We start from the raw sequence: 16,868 nt of genomic DNA, 5'->3' as shown, positions 1-16,868 counted from the left end.
TAGCCCAAGAAACTCCTGGCATGTGGTTTCAGTGGCGATAGCCACTCTTCATGTGACATCATGCCATGGTTTTTCCCAGAGGCCTGGAGGTGCTCTGCTATCCAGATCCATTCAGATCAGAACTCCCCTCAACCCACCTTACACCCCCCTCCAAACCCCTACCCCCACGTTACCACCTGGCAAGCAGCAACTCAAGCAGAGCAGTTGAGTTGAAGACAGTTGGGTTCTTCTCATCTTCTTCCCGGGACACACACACATTCAACTTCAGACTCCATTTACAAAGCAAACTGTTGACAAATCCGCGAGAATGAGTGGATGTCAGTCATCGCTTTAGTTGGCCATTCAGGCATCCTGTCTACCTACAGCTTCAGGTGTTTTCCTCTGTGGTGTGGATAAAGTACAGATTTATATCTCTTACATCTGGGGTCAAGACTGAGTCTTCATATTTGATGCACCATATCACCTGTGTTTACAGATCAGTGGATTTGACATCATTTGGATAAGGCTATGCAAACCTTGTCTGCTTTTTATAACAGGACTAGAGATTGAACCCACGGCTTTACACATGCTGGGAAAGCACCCGGCCATTGAGTTACATATCCAGCCTTTTATTTGGTTAAAAAAAATTTTTTGAGACAAGTACTTGTTAAGTTATGCATGCTGGTTTTTGGTCCTCGGGCTCAGCTTCTCAGATATCTGATCAGAGGCCTGGCTAGCTATAACTGTTGAAGTGGATGAAAGAATCCACCATGGGCAGGATCTCAATGCACACAGGGGTTGGAAAGGAAGGCCATGTGCATCCACCATGTGCCTTTTTATTTAAAACCCTTTTAGGTCTCTACACCAACATAGCTCTGACACCAGGAAAAATACATAGAAGGAACATTTAGTATTCGGAGGTGTGATGGATCTTTTTCTCATCCATCCCAGTTGCCTGGTCTTTATATATAGGGAACTCGCCTGGCTAACAATCGCACTCCTCAGAGTAACTCCACTGTAGATGAGAAACCATACCAGCAGAGACATTGTCTCATGTCTGACCACGTCATGCCAGGACACCAGCACTCCTGTCAAATGAAACTAAAAGTATCACATGCCCTGGACTCCCTTTTGATCCTTGGTGGGAGCTGCTTGAAATGGGTCCGAAGATGTCTATGGGGTTGTAACATAGCTGCAGTAAAACACATCGTATATGTCTCAGGGATGGAGACGTATGGATTCAAATCATCATCTATCAACTTTCTAACTTCTGGCAAATTGCCTAACCTAGCTAGCACTCAGGGTCTTTGCAACTAACATGCTCATGACTCCCGAAAAGAAGGGCTAAGGACCAAAGACGGCAGGAGGGAAGAGGTGCTAGGGAGGGATCCACAGCAGAGTGGTGTTTCATCATGAGTGGCAGATTTGAGACCTCCCTTGAGAAGTAAGCACTAGGTAGGGCTGCTCATGCACTTGGCCACACCCTGACTCTTAAGTCCATGGTTGGGTTCTAAGCTAAGGGCTTTGTGCTTACTTAAGAGAGCCCTCTTATCCAGTGGTCCATCTCCCCAGCCCCAAGACAGTAATTTTAAACCTGATTAAGGTTTGGGATAAATATTCTTCCAGTTAAAGAGACTGAAATCTTGAAATCTGTTACTTATCAGTGGAATAAAATCCCCCAAATTCTAGCAAGGTTTGGTTATTTTTTGACAGGTTTGTGCCAATCGTTTGAAACTTGGGGGGGGGGGGTGATTAGAAAGTCATGATTCTTGGGTACCCAGCTGGGATGTCAAACAGATCTGTTGATGGTGTCCATGAGAGCCGGGCATATTCTGTCTGTAAGAGTGAACACTTAGGCCCCAGAAGCAGCGGAATCAGAGGCACTGAGGGTCAAGGAACTGGGGCAAGAGGATGGCTCTAAGGGCCACGAGAGCTGATGGGACCCTTGTTATCAGAACAGAAGAAGCCAGTCTTCATTGCTAAAGGGAGGGAGCTGGTGTTACTACTGTGCTGCACAGACGGACTGTTGCTGATTAGTGAGGAGAAAGAAGCCTCATTCCCCATTCCCCATTCGATCTCTGTCTTCCCAACTTCTCTCTCATGCATTTATTTTGGAAATAACCTTTTAAAGCTTCAAGTTTCTTCCAGCTCTTATTATGAAAACTAAGTCTTCAAAGAGTCTGCCTTCCATTCACTTCCCTCCTCCCTTCTTTCCTTCTTCCCCCCTTCCCTCTCTCCCTCCCTCCCCCTCCTCTTTTGCTGTGCACTGGGGTTGAACCTACAGTCGCATGCATTCAAAGCAAGTTTTCCACAATTGAGCTTATTACCCAGCACCAAGAAGGTTTTCATTTGAAAAGACATTGCACATGTCCACACCCTAGCGAGTGAGACATTGGTGTTGATCTCCACGTAGTTGATAGTTCAGAGTACCCCGGAGTATGACTTCATAAAAGGTCTCGGGCAGGCTGTCATGTGGCCTTTTCTACACTGATCATTTTTGTGGGAGCAGGGGGTGTATGTTTAATGCCACATGAGAAGGAGGAAAGAGATATTTCCCAACATTCCAGGGGAAAGCTTTTGGGAACAGGAATAGAGAGGGGGGTGAGAGCCCCAGACAGTGGGAGGGGCGGGAAGAGGCACGAGGTAGCAGTGCCATGGCTGTGCAGAGCAAAAAGCAAAGTCTGTAGAGGGAATCAGGTATCTCGGGGAAAAAACGAACAGAAACCAATTCTGTCCGGAAATGCCATGATGAAATCCAATACTGTGCATGCTAGTTTAAATTTTTTGAAAAGGTATGTTTGGGAACATATTCCAGTGTTAATGACTTAACCAAGCCATGTTCACCGTGTGGGGGTGGCAGAACCCCTTCTGGCTATGAAGGAAGCAGTTCAGAGAGCTCCTACTCCAACCGTCTGTAACAGATCCTGTGGAGGCTGTTCTGAGGCTGGCCTGGGCTCTGGGCTCACTTGGCTTGGGTTTGGCCTGAGTGGACCTGTTACCACAGGATGGCCTTCACCTCAACCCACTCTTCCTTGGCAGCTTTTGGGGGATATGTATATAAAATAGGACAGAGCCCTAGGTAGGGAGCTTCACGAACCATTGGGAAAGCAAGGATGAAAGACACTGTGGTTCAGAGTTTAGGACCTCGTGCAAAATGCCTTTACAAGGTGTTAACAAACCAAATTTGGTGCCAACTGTGCCTCCTGCTAGCCACAGGATGCTATTAAGCCAGTAATTCCATCACCTAGAGAGAGATCCAGGAAGAATGATACTTGCTGTGTGTTTACTCTACTTTCTGTGAATCTGTAAATCTTGCCAGAGGTTTGAGAGAGTCAGATGAAACACACACACACACACACACACACACACACACACCCCACAGTTCCGTAGTCACATTGTCTGCATTTGAGTACCCAGCAGCAACTGTGGCCAGAGGTGGCATGTTGTAGCACAAGTCCATCTAACATGGACACCATCAGAGCAAGTTCTGTTGAACAACTTGGTTCCAAAGAGGTCCAGGGAGTGAGGGTCATAAAGGGCGGAGCATCGTAGAGGTTAACACCTGCTAACATAGTTAGGGCTCCTCGAAAAAGGAGCAACTAACTTAAAACCAGTAGAATTAAAATCAAGCATTTAGCCAATCCTGGAAGCACAAATGTATCCCAAAGGTGAAAAACATAGCGAAGCTTCGGGAGCGTTAGGACCATTTCCTCCTAGACTGTCTGGAACTAAGGGAGCCACTTTCCTTTCTTACCGATTTCTAGGCCTCTGGGCCTGTGCTGTTTCCCTGTTTCAACAGTTACTGCTGCAACTACTCCTTTCCCCTACTTCTCTTCCTTTTCCTCACCCGTTTCTTCTCCTATCCTTCCCCTTTCTCCTCCTCCCCTCCCCTCTTGTTCCCTTCACCCCCACCGCCACCCCCTGGCTCTGCAGTCCAGCTCTCTCATCGTCACTCCGTATCACCATGAACAGCTGGCCACACTTTCCTCACATCTTACAGATCCAACAGACACAGACTCCGCCTGGTTCTCTGTTTAGCCAACTTGGATTGAGAGCCACCTGGTCCCATTGCCCTTATCTGGGGGGGGGACAGGGACAATCTGTGCTTACTCATTAGCTCCCCCAAAGGAGTAGATATGCAATAGGGCTGAATCACTAACCTCCATGCTACTACCTTAGCATAGGAAGCACACAGAGAAGAGCCAGCAATGAAAAGGAGGGTAGCATCTTTTCTTCCTTAGTTGTTTACATAATTCACAGTAGCGGTGTAGTCCGTAGGGCAATAGCTTACACATCATATATTGAGTCCCATAAGGACCAAGCATAGCCAGTAATTCAAGGTGGAAATTAAGCCTAAGCCTCTATTAGTTTATAAATGAAATCCAAGCACTCACAAGTCCCCGTTCCTTTTCTGTCCTTAGGAAGGAACATGAGGATCCCTTGGAGATCATTCAAGAGGACGATGGAAGGAGCCATTTAGAGTAAATAGAGTGAAAACTACAGGCTGCCACACTGGGGCCTGAAGGTTGGCAGTGGAAAACCCTGCTGGGCTGTGATCTCTCACTCCAAAGTCCCAAGTGCCTTTTTGCTTCCTGCAAAAGGAAGGAAGCCAAGGAGGAGACCATGTCCATCGCCCTGAAGCAAGTGTTCAACAAGGACAAGACCTTCCGGCCCAAGAGGAAGTTTGAACCCGGCACACAGAGGTTTGAGCTGCATAAACGGGCTCAGGCATCCCTCAATTCGGGTGTGGACCTGAGGGCAGCCGTGCAGTTACCCAGCGGGGAGGACCAGAACGACTGGGTGGCTGTGCACGTGGTGGACTTCTTCAATCGCATTAACCTCATCTACGGCACCATCTGCGAGTTCTGCACTGAGCGGACCTGCCCTGTGATGTCAGGGGGCCCCAAATATGAGTATCGGTGGCAGGATGACCTCAAGTATAAGAAACCAACTGCACTACCCGCTCCCCAGTACATGAATCTGCTTATGGATTGGATTGAAGTCCAAATAAACAATGAGGACATATTTCCAACATGTGTTGGTAAGTGCACAACGGGCTTAGAGATTTGATTGTGTATCTTTTGACTTTTTTTTTTTTTAAGGCTTTGTCTCGTTCCTCCCTGAGCTGAGAAAGTTTGTAGAGTGTGAGTCTTACACCATCTTTGAATACTAGATAGCACACATTAGCGCTTCCCTAATCTCCATCAGCTACATATCTAAAAAAGAAAAAAAAAAAATCTGATTGAAATGGGCAGAGGTCGTTTATGGTCTATCTGTGGTTTTTGTGGACTAGTGGTACACATTCCATGTGCTTGGGAGAATTGGGAAGATGTGAATTAGGATCTTCTTGGCTTTCTTTGGGCTAGGTTCCAAATCCACACAGCCTGGTAAGCTTTTTAATTTTTGGCAAATTGGCATGTAAGGTTGCATTGATTGTGACTCCTGCTGGTATTATTATATTAACCTTTCAAGATTATAATCACAGCACGGGAATCCCTAGATTATTTGGAGCACAAGCACACAGGAGTTCATATCCTGAGGTAATAAGGATCCTGGTATTTGCCTCTCTTCCAGTCCCAGGCTATTGCAGTTGCTGGCTGTACTGTTGACCCTGGTAACTGCTAGACAGACTAGCAGAACGTTAGAAATACAAATATTTTGGCTTGTTTTGTGCTATTAGCCATAAAACATAAGGAAGGGTTCAGACTCAGCCTTTCCTTCCTTTTTGAATTGCTAGCTATTGAATTCCCATGTACAAACAGGCGGGATATGGAATTCATTGCTTCTTTATATCTGAAGCTAAGTAGGAATGAGAGGACTCTTGTCTCCATTGCTGTGTCTGCAGTGCTTATCCCCAGAACCTACGTAGGTATTCAGAACCATTTCTAAGATGAAGGAATACTGTGCTATTGGGATAGCCGAGATACAAAACTAAGCATGTGAGTGCACATGAATGCACATGAGTGCACATGAATGCACACGGAAAGCACACGATGGAGCCTGTTGAAATCACTGTAGGTGGAGAGGTGTTCTCACACGGAAAAGGGATGTGTGGAAGTAATCAGACTTACACTAGATAAACACACTCGTGAACTGGTGCAGCATGGTGCACCTTGAAGTATGCGGGACATAAACCAGTTTGTCAGGGTACTGATACTGGCTTTGCCTTAACTTGCCTAGCCCCCTCATGTTTCCCTCTCCTGTGCCTTGTTACCAGGTGAAGTGCAAAGAATTGCCTGGGAGTTTCCCAGAAACTCCCACGGGCAGGCATGCTGCATCTCCAGAGTGGGAAACCTTTGATCCTTATCTTTCTGCCCTTCTCACTTCACTCTTATTGGCTGCTGGTGATGGGAGGAATTTTTTTCCCCCAGAATCTTATAAGCAACTGTCAATATCATGTGCAGAACATACAAGAGCATAATGATATGACCTCATCCTTCTGGGATTGGCTCCTGGATGCTTTGAACTCTGGGCATTCCTGCCCACTGGCAGCTGCTATTCCCACGCTGAGCTGCTATCTCAGTACAGCAGCCTTGCGTGACCTGAGAGGGAGCATCTGGACATCTGTTTGGGGTTACTAAATATCATAGGTGATTTTTTACACTTTGTTCTGGGGAGATTCGGACATCTCCATATTCCCCATAGAAAAAAAAATTTGCTTTTATTTCCTAGGTATTTTTCTGATCATTCTGCATAGAAACTGACTTCTCTGTTTCTTTGCTCCACTGCATTGATGTTTTGAGGAATCTTAATAGGATTCCTCCTGAGAGAAAAATAAGTTTGAGAAATTCTGAGGAAGCTGAATCCTTTCAGCACAGGTTTCTTAGTATGTCAGTGTGCATTTCATGAAATTCCAAGAAGAATACTTTAAAATGTTTTTAAAATGTGTGTTTGTGTGCTGTCTGTATGCATGTAAGCATGAACTCCAATGTGTGTGTGTGTGTGTGTGTGTGTGTGTGTGTGTGTGTGTGTGTGAGACAATTCGGAAGAAGTGCTTCTCTCCTTGATCCTCATGCGTCCCAGGATAGAACCAGGTTATCAGGCTTGTGGGAAAGTACCTTTTCCTGCTGACCCCAAGAAAAGGTTTTCCAGTCTGTGTGCTTCCAAGTTTGAGGTGGCACTTTCTTTCTTTATAAAATATAATCACTAGCATTTAGCATTGCTTTGTTAGACAGGGTCTCTCTCTGTAGCTCTGGCTGCTTGGAACTTGATAGTAATTAGGCTAGCCTCCAACGCACAGAGATCTACCTGTTCTACTCCTTGGTGTTGGCAGTAAATGCTAGAGTCACCACGCCCAGCTAGAATTTTTAATTTTAAGGCTATGTTAACCTATATAGATTAGAGTTGTCAAAAGTACCTGGGCCTTCTGATTCAAAATGCAGATCCCTCAGATGAGGGATAACAGTATGGTTCAGTGGAGGAAAACTTGCCTGTCATGGTCGAGGCCTTTAGCCCTGCCAAAAAAAAAAAAAAAAAAAAAATGTACCCTTGGAATGAAATCTCTCATTATCTCCTGATAACTGCCATTCGACTTTATCCTTAGCTTTTTAGACTTCACATGTGAGAGGATATGACGTCTGCCTTTGTGTGCCCAGCTCAGTTCATACATGATTCATACATTTCATACATAGGGTTGCAAATGAGAGAGGGGGGGGGTCAGGCTTACCTGGAACCCCCTGTATAGCCCAAGTTAACCTGGAACGCAAGTCAGTCCTGCTTCAGCCTTCCAAGAGAAATGTTCACAAACATGTGTTATCACACCTCGCTAAGATGGCCTTTTAACACTGGTTTTTATTTATGTGGATGTGTGTAAAAACTGCCTGATTTCATGTGCACCACATGTGTGTAGGAGTCCACAGAGACCAGAAGAAGGTGTCTTATGCCTAGGAGCTGGAGTTATGGTTGGTTGTGAGCTGCCATGTGGATGCTGGGTTGCGGAATACCAGTCCTCTGCAAGATCAGTAAGGGCTTTTTAACCACTAGACCGATCTCTCCAACCCTGTTTTCTTTCTTTTTACAGACTGAAAAAATATTCTGTTGTGTACATATACCACATGTTCTTTATTCAAGCATCCGTTTGGATATTCATTGATTAAATACACACATACAGTAACTGTCTTATTTCATTGTCTTGTTAGTTGCCTGCATGTCTTCTATTGAGAAATGCCCTCTATATTGCACAGTTTGATGTCAGCTTGACATAAACTAGCCATCTGAGAGGAAGATCTATCAATTCAGCTATTGCCTCGATTAGATCAGCTGTTGACTGAAGGGCATTTTATTAATCAGTGATTGATATATGATGGGAGGACCCAACCAATTTTAGGTGGTGCCACCCCTGGCCTGGTGGTCCTAAGTTCTATAAGAAAGCAGGCTGAGCAGGCCAGTAAGCAGCATCTCTCTATGGTCTCTGCTTCAGCTCGAGCCTCCAGGCTCCTGCCCAATCTAAGTCCTTCCATGATGAACAGTAATGTGGACGCGTATGCCAGATAAACCCTTTCCTCTCCAAGTTGCTTTGGTCTTGGTGTTTCCTGTCAGCAGTAATAGCACTAGCTAGAGCAAAGGTCAGTACAAGGAGAGTGGGGTATTTCTGGAACAAACATGAGCATCTTGCTTTGGGGAGGATTGTGGAAGGACTTTGGAACGTTGGGCTAGAAAAGCCACTGGGTGTGAAGAGCTTAGTGGACTATTCTGTAGGCGCTTGACAGATAAGAATGTTAAGAGCAGTGCAAAAGACAGAAGCCCGGCTTGTGAAGTTTCAGAGGGAAGCAAAGATTGCAATGGGCCATCTATGTAAAGAATATGTGATGTTGGGTCAGTTGGAGTTAAAGAATCAACTGTGATTAACAAGGGGCCAGAAGCGCTAAAGTAAAACTTTTGCTTTGCTGGGACAATGGATGCTGGCCAGCATCTTAACTAATGGTTAAGAAGAGACCAGTATCACTCAGCTGGAAGACTTCTGTTTCCTTAAGGATCAGTACACGGAAGTTGTGTTCCAGAGGTGGCCAAGGTAGTCCCTTGTTCTGGTTGAACCCCAGACTTAATAGTAGAAGAGTCACCCAGGTAGTGCTGGTTTTGAAGGCATGAAGGGCCCATGGAAAGCTGCTGAGGTGTGGCACTAAGTGGCCAAGTTGGGAGTCCCCAAAGAGAACCCAGGAGAGGCTATTGGTGAAAGTTCAACCAATTGCAGCAGAAGATGCTGGCATTTCTGGAGATGCTAGTACCATGGAATAACCACCAGACGCTCGCCTGGTGAATTAAAGCTGGTCTGAGCCTAGAAGATAAACTTTATGTGCGGCAGAAGACAGAGAGGCCTTTGGCTGAGCTTGGAAGGTTGTGATTGGCTCCCAGACATTGGACACTTGAGCTTTTTATACAGTTTGAGTTTCCTTTTGCTTTGTTCAGATTGTGGCTGCGCCCTGGTTCTCCCCTCTTGAAGTAAGAAAGAATTTAGATTTTCATTTTACAGGAACCCATAATTTGAGAGACTTTAAACTTCTAAAGTGATCTTGGAGTTTTAGAGTCTTTGCATTAAAAAAAAAAAAAAAAAAAAAAAAGAGTCTGCATGTTTTGAAGATATGTAAAGACTATAGGACTTTTAAAACTTGGGATATTTTATATCGTGATATTTATTCACGTGTGACTGAGGGGATGCACTAGAAAAGAAAGGTTATGGCTAAACAGTGATGTTTGCGTGTAAAGCTGACAAATGTGCTGGGTAGTTTTATGTCAACTCAACACAAGCTAGAGACATTAGAAAAAACAGAGCCTCAGCTGAGAAAATGCCACCATAAGATCCAGCTGTAGGCAAGCCTGTGGGACATTTTCTAAGTTAGTGATCGATCAACAGTGCAGGGTCAGCCTGTTGTGGGTGGTGCCACCCCTGGCCTGGTGGTCCTGAGTTCTGTCAGAAAGCAGGCTGAGCAAGCCATAAGAGCAAGCTAGCAAGCAGCACCCCTCCAGGGCCTCTGCATCACCTCCTGTTTCTTGGTTTCTTCCCTGCCTTCCTTCAAGGATGGATGACAATGTGGAAATCTAAGCCAAAATTTTTTTCTTCCTCAACTTTCTTTGGGTCATGGCATCACATCATAGCAATGCTAACCCTATCTAGGACACCCACTCAGAGCTTTTGTCCACTGTTTGAATTGTCTACATATCATTGAATTGTTTGGATTCCTTATGAACCTTCTGTTTAAAAAGTCACTGGGGGGGCAGGGGGACAATGTCCTGGGTCCTAAGTCTGTGACTCAAATTGCCAAACTGGCAAAGGCTAATTGGGTTAAATGTACACTAAGCTTTCTGTACATAAATATAATTACAAAATTTAAAAAAAAAAAATAAAGAGTCCTGTCACTCTTCTATTGTGACCATTTATAATGCTTTTCCTTCCTGAGAGGCAACCTGCATCTCACCATTGTGTAGTTACCCACACTTTCTTTCTCTTTTGCTCATGATTTCTGTATGTTTCCTTTGAGGGTCTCCTGATCAGACATGTGTGTGTGTGTGTGTGTGTGTGTGTGTGTGTGTGTGTGTGTGTGCGTGTCTCCATGCTTGTAGTATAACCTCTATAGCTATAGAATAGGTCCCATCAGCGTGTCTCAGGAATGAGTTCTCAAGCACCGTGATGCGTCATCTTTGTAAAACTCCAACTTCTCATGATGCTAGTGTTCAGTGCAGAGGTGCCCCCACTTCTGGATTTGCCAGCACTTGTTTTCACAAAGCCTCTTTTCTTTCTTTCTTTGTGTGTGTGTGTGTGCATATGTGCTGCTGTTCACCTTTGTTTAATACAGGATCCCTCTTGACCTGGAACTTACCAGGTAAGCCAGGCTTGCTGGACAAATGAGCTACAAGTATCCACTCATCTTTGCCTCCCCAGTACCAGGATTATAAGCATATGCTACCACTCAGGTCTGTTTGTTTGTTTCGTTGGTTGGTTGGTTGGTTGGTTGGTTTTGTTTTGATGTGTATTCTGAAGACCAAAATCAGTTCCCACACTTGCAAGGCAAGCTTTCTCCAGCCTGGCTTCATTTTTTTTCCAGCTTGTCTGACATGTCTTATTAGGAGACAGTGAGATGCTCCAGCATCCACCGTCATCAAGAGAGTTCATCCGCTTCCTGCTTCTCTGAGCTTTGTTCTCGGGTGTTATTGGTACTTTCCTTTTAAAATGATCCTATGTTAGGAGCACTTTCTCCAATGCACTCCACTTTCCCTTTCATCCTCCCCCCCCCCAAGTCCAACCTACTTTCCCTGGGTTTTGATCTTTGTGCTGTCCGTGAGTCATTCTCCGAGAAATGAGCAAAATGTGTGTCAGGATAAAATAAAAGAACTTTAGGCCAACAATAGATCCTGGGAGGCTGGGAAACAGGAGGATCTGCTTAGAATTAGAATCCTGGGCCTAGGTCAGTGTTCCTGCCTGGGAACTGAGGTGGGTTCAAACTTAACCTCCTCCCCACCGTGATTCAAGGAAACAAAATGGGAAAGTACTGACAGTTGTGAAGTCCCCACTCTTGGTTAGGTATTAAAGGATATAAACAGCTGTTGATCTCCACCGCTGAAACATCGAAGAAAGCCTTTCATCTGTTGCTAGATGTGAGTTTAACTAGGAGCCCGTGCTATGCCAGAAGTCAAGCTTTTTCAGATGGGAGAACACAAACAGATGTGGCCGCTTGTAAGCCACTGTCCCCTCCCCTCCACGCTCCCTTGAACTCTTTTCTGGCCTCCTTTGGTAGAAGCCCAGCAGATGTCTCTGTTGAAACCTTTAGAACAGCAGTGACTGCAGAAGGAAGGACCAACTCCCCCTTGATTCTACCTCTTTCAAAGATGCATCCAAAACAGAAAGCAGAAATCCACAGACTTAAAAAAAAAAAAAAAATACCGTTGCCTAATTACAAAAATGTCTTCTCTGTTCTAGTTCCAACTTCCCTGCCTTTCTGTTATATAACAGGATTGAACATTGTAGATGTGATATTCAAAGAGGGAGAGAGAGAGAGAGACGACTTAGAACCTTTCTGACTCATGTGTTTTGAAACAGCCTTTGTAGAGAAGGAATAAGAGTAGGTAAGGCACAATTCTATGATCTCACCCACACTGACAGTTCTGGAATACTTGGGAGTCAGCATGGAAGATTAGTGAGTGTTAGGTAAAAGCAAACTCATGTCTGCGGAGCCTACTAAATGCCTGCGCTGTAGCTGCCACTGCTAATCTCCCTTAGTTCTTGCATCAGCCCAATGGAATAGCTATTATATTCTAGCAGCTAGGAGCCTACGGGGCTTTCCCTGGACTACAGAAATGATACTTACTTTAGGAGTCAGTGTGAGCTACAGCGGCCAAAGTCTATTCACTCTCCACACCGTATCATTCAGAGGATGTAGCACTAGTTCACATGCTGGAGGAGAAAATGTTCTAAGTCTGGTTTGTTGTTATTGTTGTTTTGTTTTTATTTTTAATTAAAAATGCCAGGCTCTTGTTCCTTAAAAAAAAAAAAAAAAATAGCACTGCAATGTCTGGGAAATGTATTCAGTTTCTGCAGCTGCCCCATGCTCCATTCTGAGACTGGACACAGACCAACCAACCCATCTTTGGTCCACAATGACCCGTGACTGCCATCCATTCAATGAGTGTTTAGTGTATACAGGCTTGGGATCAGGCACACAGTCAGCAAAGCAGACAGAGTCCTTATCCTTGAGCCATTTACAGAACGCCCAGATGTCCACTTATCCTGCATATTTTATTAAGTGCGTTGTGGAAGTCGTTATATCCCTTTGACCACCCTTTTCATGAGGCTATCTCTATTTTTTTTAATGCTAAGGATCCAATTCAGGATATTAGGCAAGCATTCTCCCAATGGGCTGCATCCCCCATCTTTACATTGTTTGAACCAGTCTCACTATGTGCATCAGGCTAGGACCAGACTTATTACACTACTCAGGCTGGCCTGAAACTCATGATCCCCCTACCTTCTCTGAGTGCTAGGCTAGAGGCATGGACCACTGTGGTCACGTTCAATTTCTACTGATTACATCGTCTTCCAAACTACCAAGACATAGATAAGTAAAAATATTCACAGGAAAGGGCGCCTTAGAGTCAGGATTTGAGAAGTTAAACTTATGATGAAAATTTAAATTTTAACCTTGTATTTCCTATTTCTATACTGTATATCTGACCGGTATTTTTAAATCTAAATGTAAGTCTCTATGAAACAGACAAGATGTCCGTGGATGCGATGTGTTTGCAGTGTGGAGAAAGCTCCGCTTGGGTTTAATCAGCTAGCTCTGCACTCACACACTGGAGTGTAGCTCGTCTTCTAAATTCCCATTTCTCTGTAAACCAGGGTTGCAATTCTGACCTCGTGAGGTTGTTTTAAGGATCAAAGGAGGCGAGGGGAGGCATCACGTCAGAACCTGGAAAATAAAAAAAATACTGAAGATACACAAGTTCTAGTCAGTTCTTCAACCCCCCTTTTCAGCTCTAGTCCTCCTCCCTTTCCTCCCCTTCTCTCCCCCCTCTCCAACTATCAACCATATTCATGGAAATTACTAGACAACTCTCGAATATCTGCAAGAGTAATAATACAATTTATAGACTTGGCAAGATTTATAGTTTCTGTCAGTCTTGTTGCTATGGTGAGGATCATGGTGAGGCATCTCTCTTTCTTTTTTTTATTGTTTTAGCATTGAATAGGGTTTATTTAGGGCATGGGAAGGGGAGTTAAGAGGGTAGCAGAGGCAGAGAAAGGCAGAGGGAAGGAGAGAGCAGAGAAGTAGTGGTCGGCTATGGCCACATGGAGAGAGAGGGGAAGGGAATGGGAGAGAGGGGGCACAAGGGGCAAGAGGGTAAGAGGGCATCTTTTAAAGGCTTGAGAAAACTTCAAGAGTTAGAGTGACTCCTGGCTTTAGGGAAAAGCCCCTAAGTCTTTAGAGAAATGACCCACCAGTCTGGGTCTCCCACGTGATTTCCAGAAAGCTCAGCACTAAATCTGCCCGTGTTCAGAGTCATAGTTAACCTAAGCAGAAGGTAAGTGCAGGTTAGCCCCGGAGTCATACCCAGGATAGGCCACTGGTTAAAGCCTGGGCTAAGCAAGACACCTCTGTCTGCATCTCTGAGGGAGGGGAAAGTGCTGACAAAGCATGCCTGTGGCTGTTGGCTTTGTTTCTGTTTTCCTGGCTAATCACTGCCAAGAGCAGAATCCCCACCCCCACCCCCACCCCCACTTCCACAGCTCTGTGGATGGGCTAGTGCTCCCAGAGCTTTGGCAACAGGATTTACCTTTGGGATCTGGTAAACTTTTTTGCTCCCTAAGAACTTACTAGTTGAGGGGACATGGCATGAAAGCTGCCATTTTCGGAATACAGATTGCTCCTGTTGTACACCGTCATTAACGTGGGAAGCAGGCACAGAGTAGATTGCTGTTTCTCTTATAGCTCAAAGCATTAAGTTACTTGCACAGTGATTCATAAAAGCAACCCAGAACACATTTGGGGCACCTTGTAGTCCAGGGGTGGCACAACCTCAAAACCCATGTTGGCAACTATGCCTGCATCTCCTGTCTGTAGTGTTCTTTCTGGCGAATCAGCAACATTCTTGGCTTACTCCTGACTGTTGTGAGTTTTTCTATGGGATGCGAAGGGGATAGAATCACCAGTCACAGGGAGAGATCTGAAGACAGTCAAAGCCCTGTGTCTGATGCAGATTATACTAAGTACTTCAACTTAGGCATTCTAAGATCCTGTTCCTTAAAAAAAAAAAAAAAAAAAAAAAATGCCTCCTGTGCATTCTGTTGCCACCCAAGTTTGCTCAGTTGTTTGTTCATGGACAACATGCAGCGACAGCTGGATACACTTCACTTTGACTGGCCACTAGCCATTACAGAACTGATGATCTGTTGTGGAGAGTTACAAGTCCCTTCCCCCATGCGGTGAACTCAATACTGCAGGCAACTTGGTGGCTGAGTTAATGAGGACAGAGGATGGGTGTTAAGTAACCACCCCCACTCAACAAATCCCAAAAGAGAAACCTCGGGAAAGGGCTCCTAGTGTGCTGAGAGGAAGAGATGTGGAGAGAGATGGAGCGCAGAGAGCCTGGAGACTGCCCTGGAAACCGAAGTTTAATTACCCAACCTGCACCGAGCTCTCTCCATCACCTGTGCTATGTAATTTTAATGGGCGTGTCTCGGGTGACACACCGTTACATCTCAGCACCAGCTGGGAAGGGAAACGGGATATGTGATACTCAGAGGAGCCAGACACTTAAAACTCAGGCCATAACTGAGCGGGGATGTGCACATCTGCTGCCTTCGCCCCACTGTTTATCAGCTAGTTGGAGCCACGGCATGAGCAAGTCTGCACCCTGAGGATCAGCAGTATATGGAGAGGCAACCTGACATCTATCTCAAGGAGCATCAGCAGGGCCCTAACTCCAGAGGCCAACCCTCTGCTCATCACCAGTATTCAGGATCCCGTCCTTTACATGGTATATAGAGGCTTATATGATGCCAGCCTGCCTCAGACTTCCGCTTGTGGTGAGGCTCGCATGCTTTGTACTCCACATACCTGTGTATATGCTGGGAATGTGTTAAAATTTGAGGGCCTCTGAGAGGAGGCCTTGCCAGAGCTTTAACTTTAAAAACTCGTGTTAATTTCAAGCTCTAACTGATAACTGGTGTAACATGATCAGGTTTCCCTTAAGTCTTCTAGTAAAAGGATGATGTAGGAATTTGAGGATGAGCTGTCTGAATCTTAGCAACCTTTACTAGCCAATGCTAAGTCTCTCCGAGGCTGCTTCCTCCTCCGGAAAATATCCCTAAGAGCACCTCCTTCACAGAACTGTCTTTGGTATTCAGGTGCTCGCTCGCTGTCAGATAAACAGCCACCCACGGTGTTGGGACATGGAGGAGATGCACTTGAAAATTAGCTTCCTGGCTACCACATAGTCTCGGTGACCAAAAACTCAACGGGGTAAATTGGGGTGAGAGAGCCCAGGGTGAAAACTCAGTTCTCTCAAGCCCTTGGCCACTCAGTTGTGGCACCAGGAGAAGGGAGACTGGATGACTATACTTGGCTTTCACAGCCTGAAGCAGGGACGGTCCACAACCAAACCGCACAAGCCAGTTCACAGCCGTTCTACCTCGGTCCTTGTTACAGGAGGCAGCTGCCAACAGACCATGCTACATAACATCGCCCACAAGGAACAGAATTATTCCCATTGAAATGTAAAACGATTGGCAGGTAATACTGAAAGAAAGAGACATCCCTGAAAACCGCGAACTTGGCTAATATTTTCACGACTTTTTACACTTACTATCTGCGAGTGGATGCTGGCACGTGTGCGGCATGGCACATCTGTGGAGGTCTGTAACACAGAGACCCAAGCACCATGATACCTGAGAATAACTGCCTTCCATATTGCCTCTGTCTACCGCATCCACCAGGAGCCCAGGGAGGATCTTGGAACTGTTCTCAGTTACCCAGTGTTTCCTGTTATGGCCTTCAGATGCACCATTCATTTCTCAGTGGAAAACAAAAAAGGCCTACCCTGAGGGCAACTGCCTTTGCTTGTCTCTGGAGAGAAAGATGAACAAATCTTTCTACAACAGGTACCAGCCCCCTAGGAAACCACCTGGGGGCTGTAGCTATCGAACCACAGGGTGTGTCCCCTTTGTTTTTTCAGAAAAAAAAACAGGTTGGGGGCTCATCTTTCAGGCTGGGGTCTCCTTTCGTGATGTGTTATGAGACCTCAGCGTCTCTAAGCCTGCCTCCTCATCTGGACGAGGGGCAGTCCGCTCTTTGTAACACTGTAAAACATGGTACACGCTAAGCACTTCGTGTGAGAGAGTTGAGCGCTGAGTAAATTTTACCTTCACTTCCTTCTCAGATGACATGACAAGACAAGAC

At 45.4% G+C, this 16,868-nt stretch overlaps 1 protein-coding gene across 3 annotated transcripts in view; it reads left to right on the top strand.

Annotated features, from left to right (window-relative positions):
* Mob3b (MOB kinase activator 3B) overlaps positions 1-16,868 on the top strand; it is a 183,219-nt gene that overhangs the window by 66,768 nt on the left and 99,583 nt on the right. For all 3 annotated transcript variants that reach the window (XM_021222279.2, XM_029533400.1, XM_029533401.1), the window contains exon 2: positions 4,401-5,020. In XM_021222279.2, the coding sequence (XP_021077938.1) occupies positions 4,603-5,020 (418 nt within the window). In that variant the 5' untranslated portion in view covers positions 4,401-4,602. The remainder of the gene's footprint in view (positions 1-4,400; positions 5,021-16,868) is intronic.

Source organism: Mus pahari, chromosome 22, assembly GCF_900095145.1.
Source record: "Mus pahari chromosome 22, PAHARI_EIJ_v1.1, whole genome shotgun sequence".
Lineage (NCBI taxonomy): Eukaryota > Metazoa > Chordata > Mammalia > Rodentia > Muridae > Mus > Mus pahari.
This window is presented reverse-complemented; position numbering and strand designations above follow the sequence as displayed.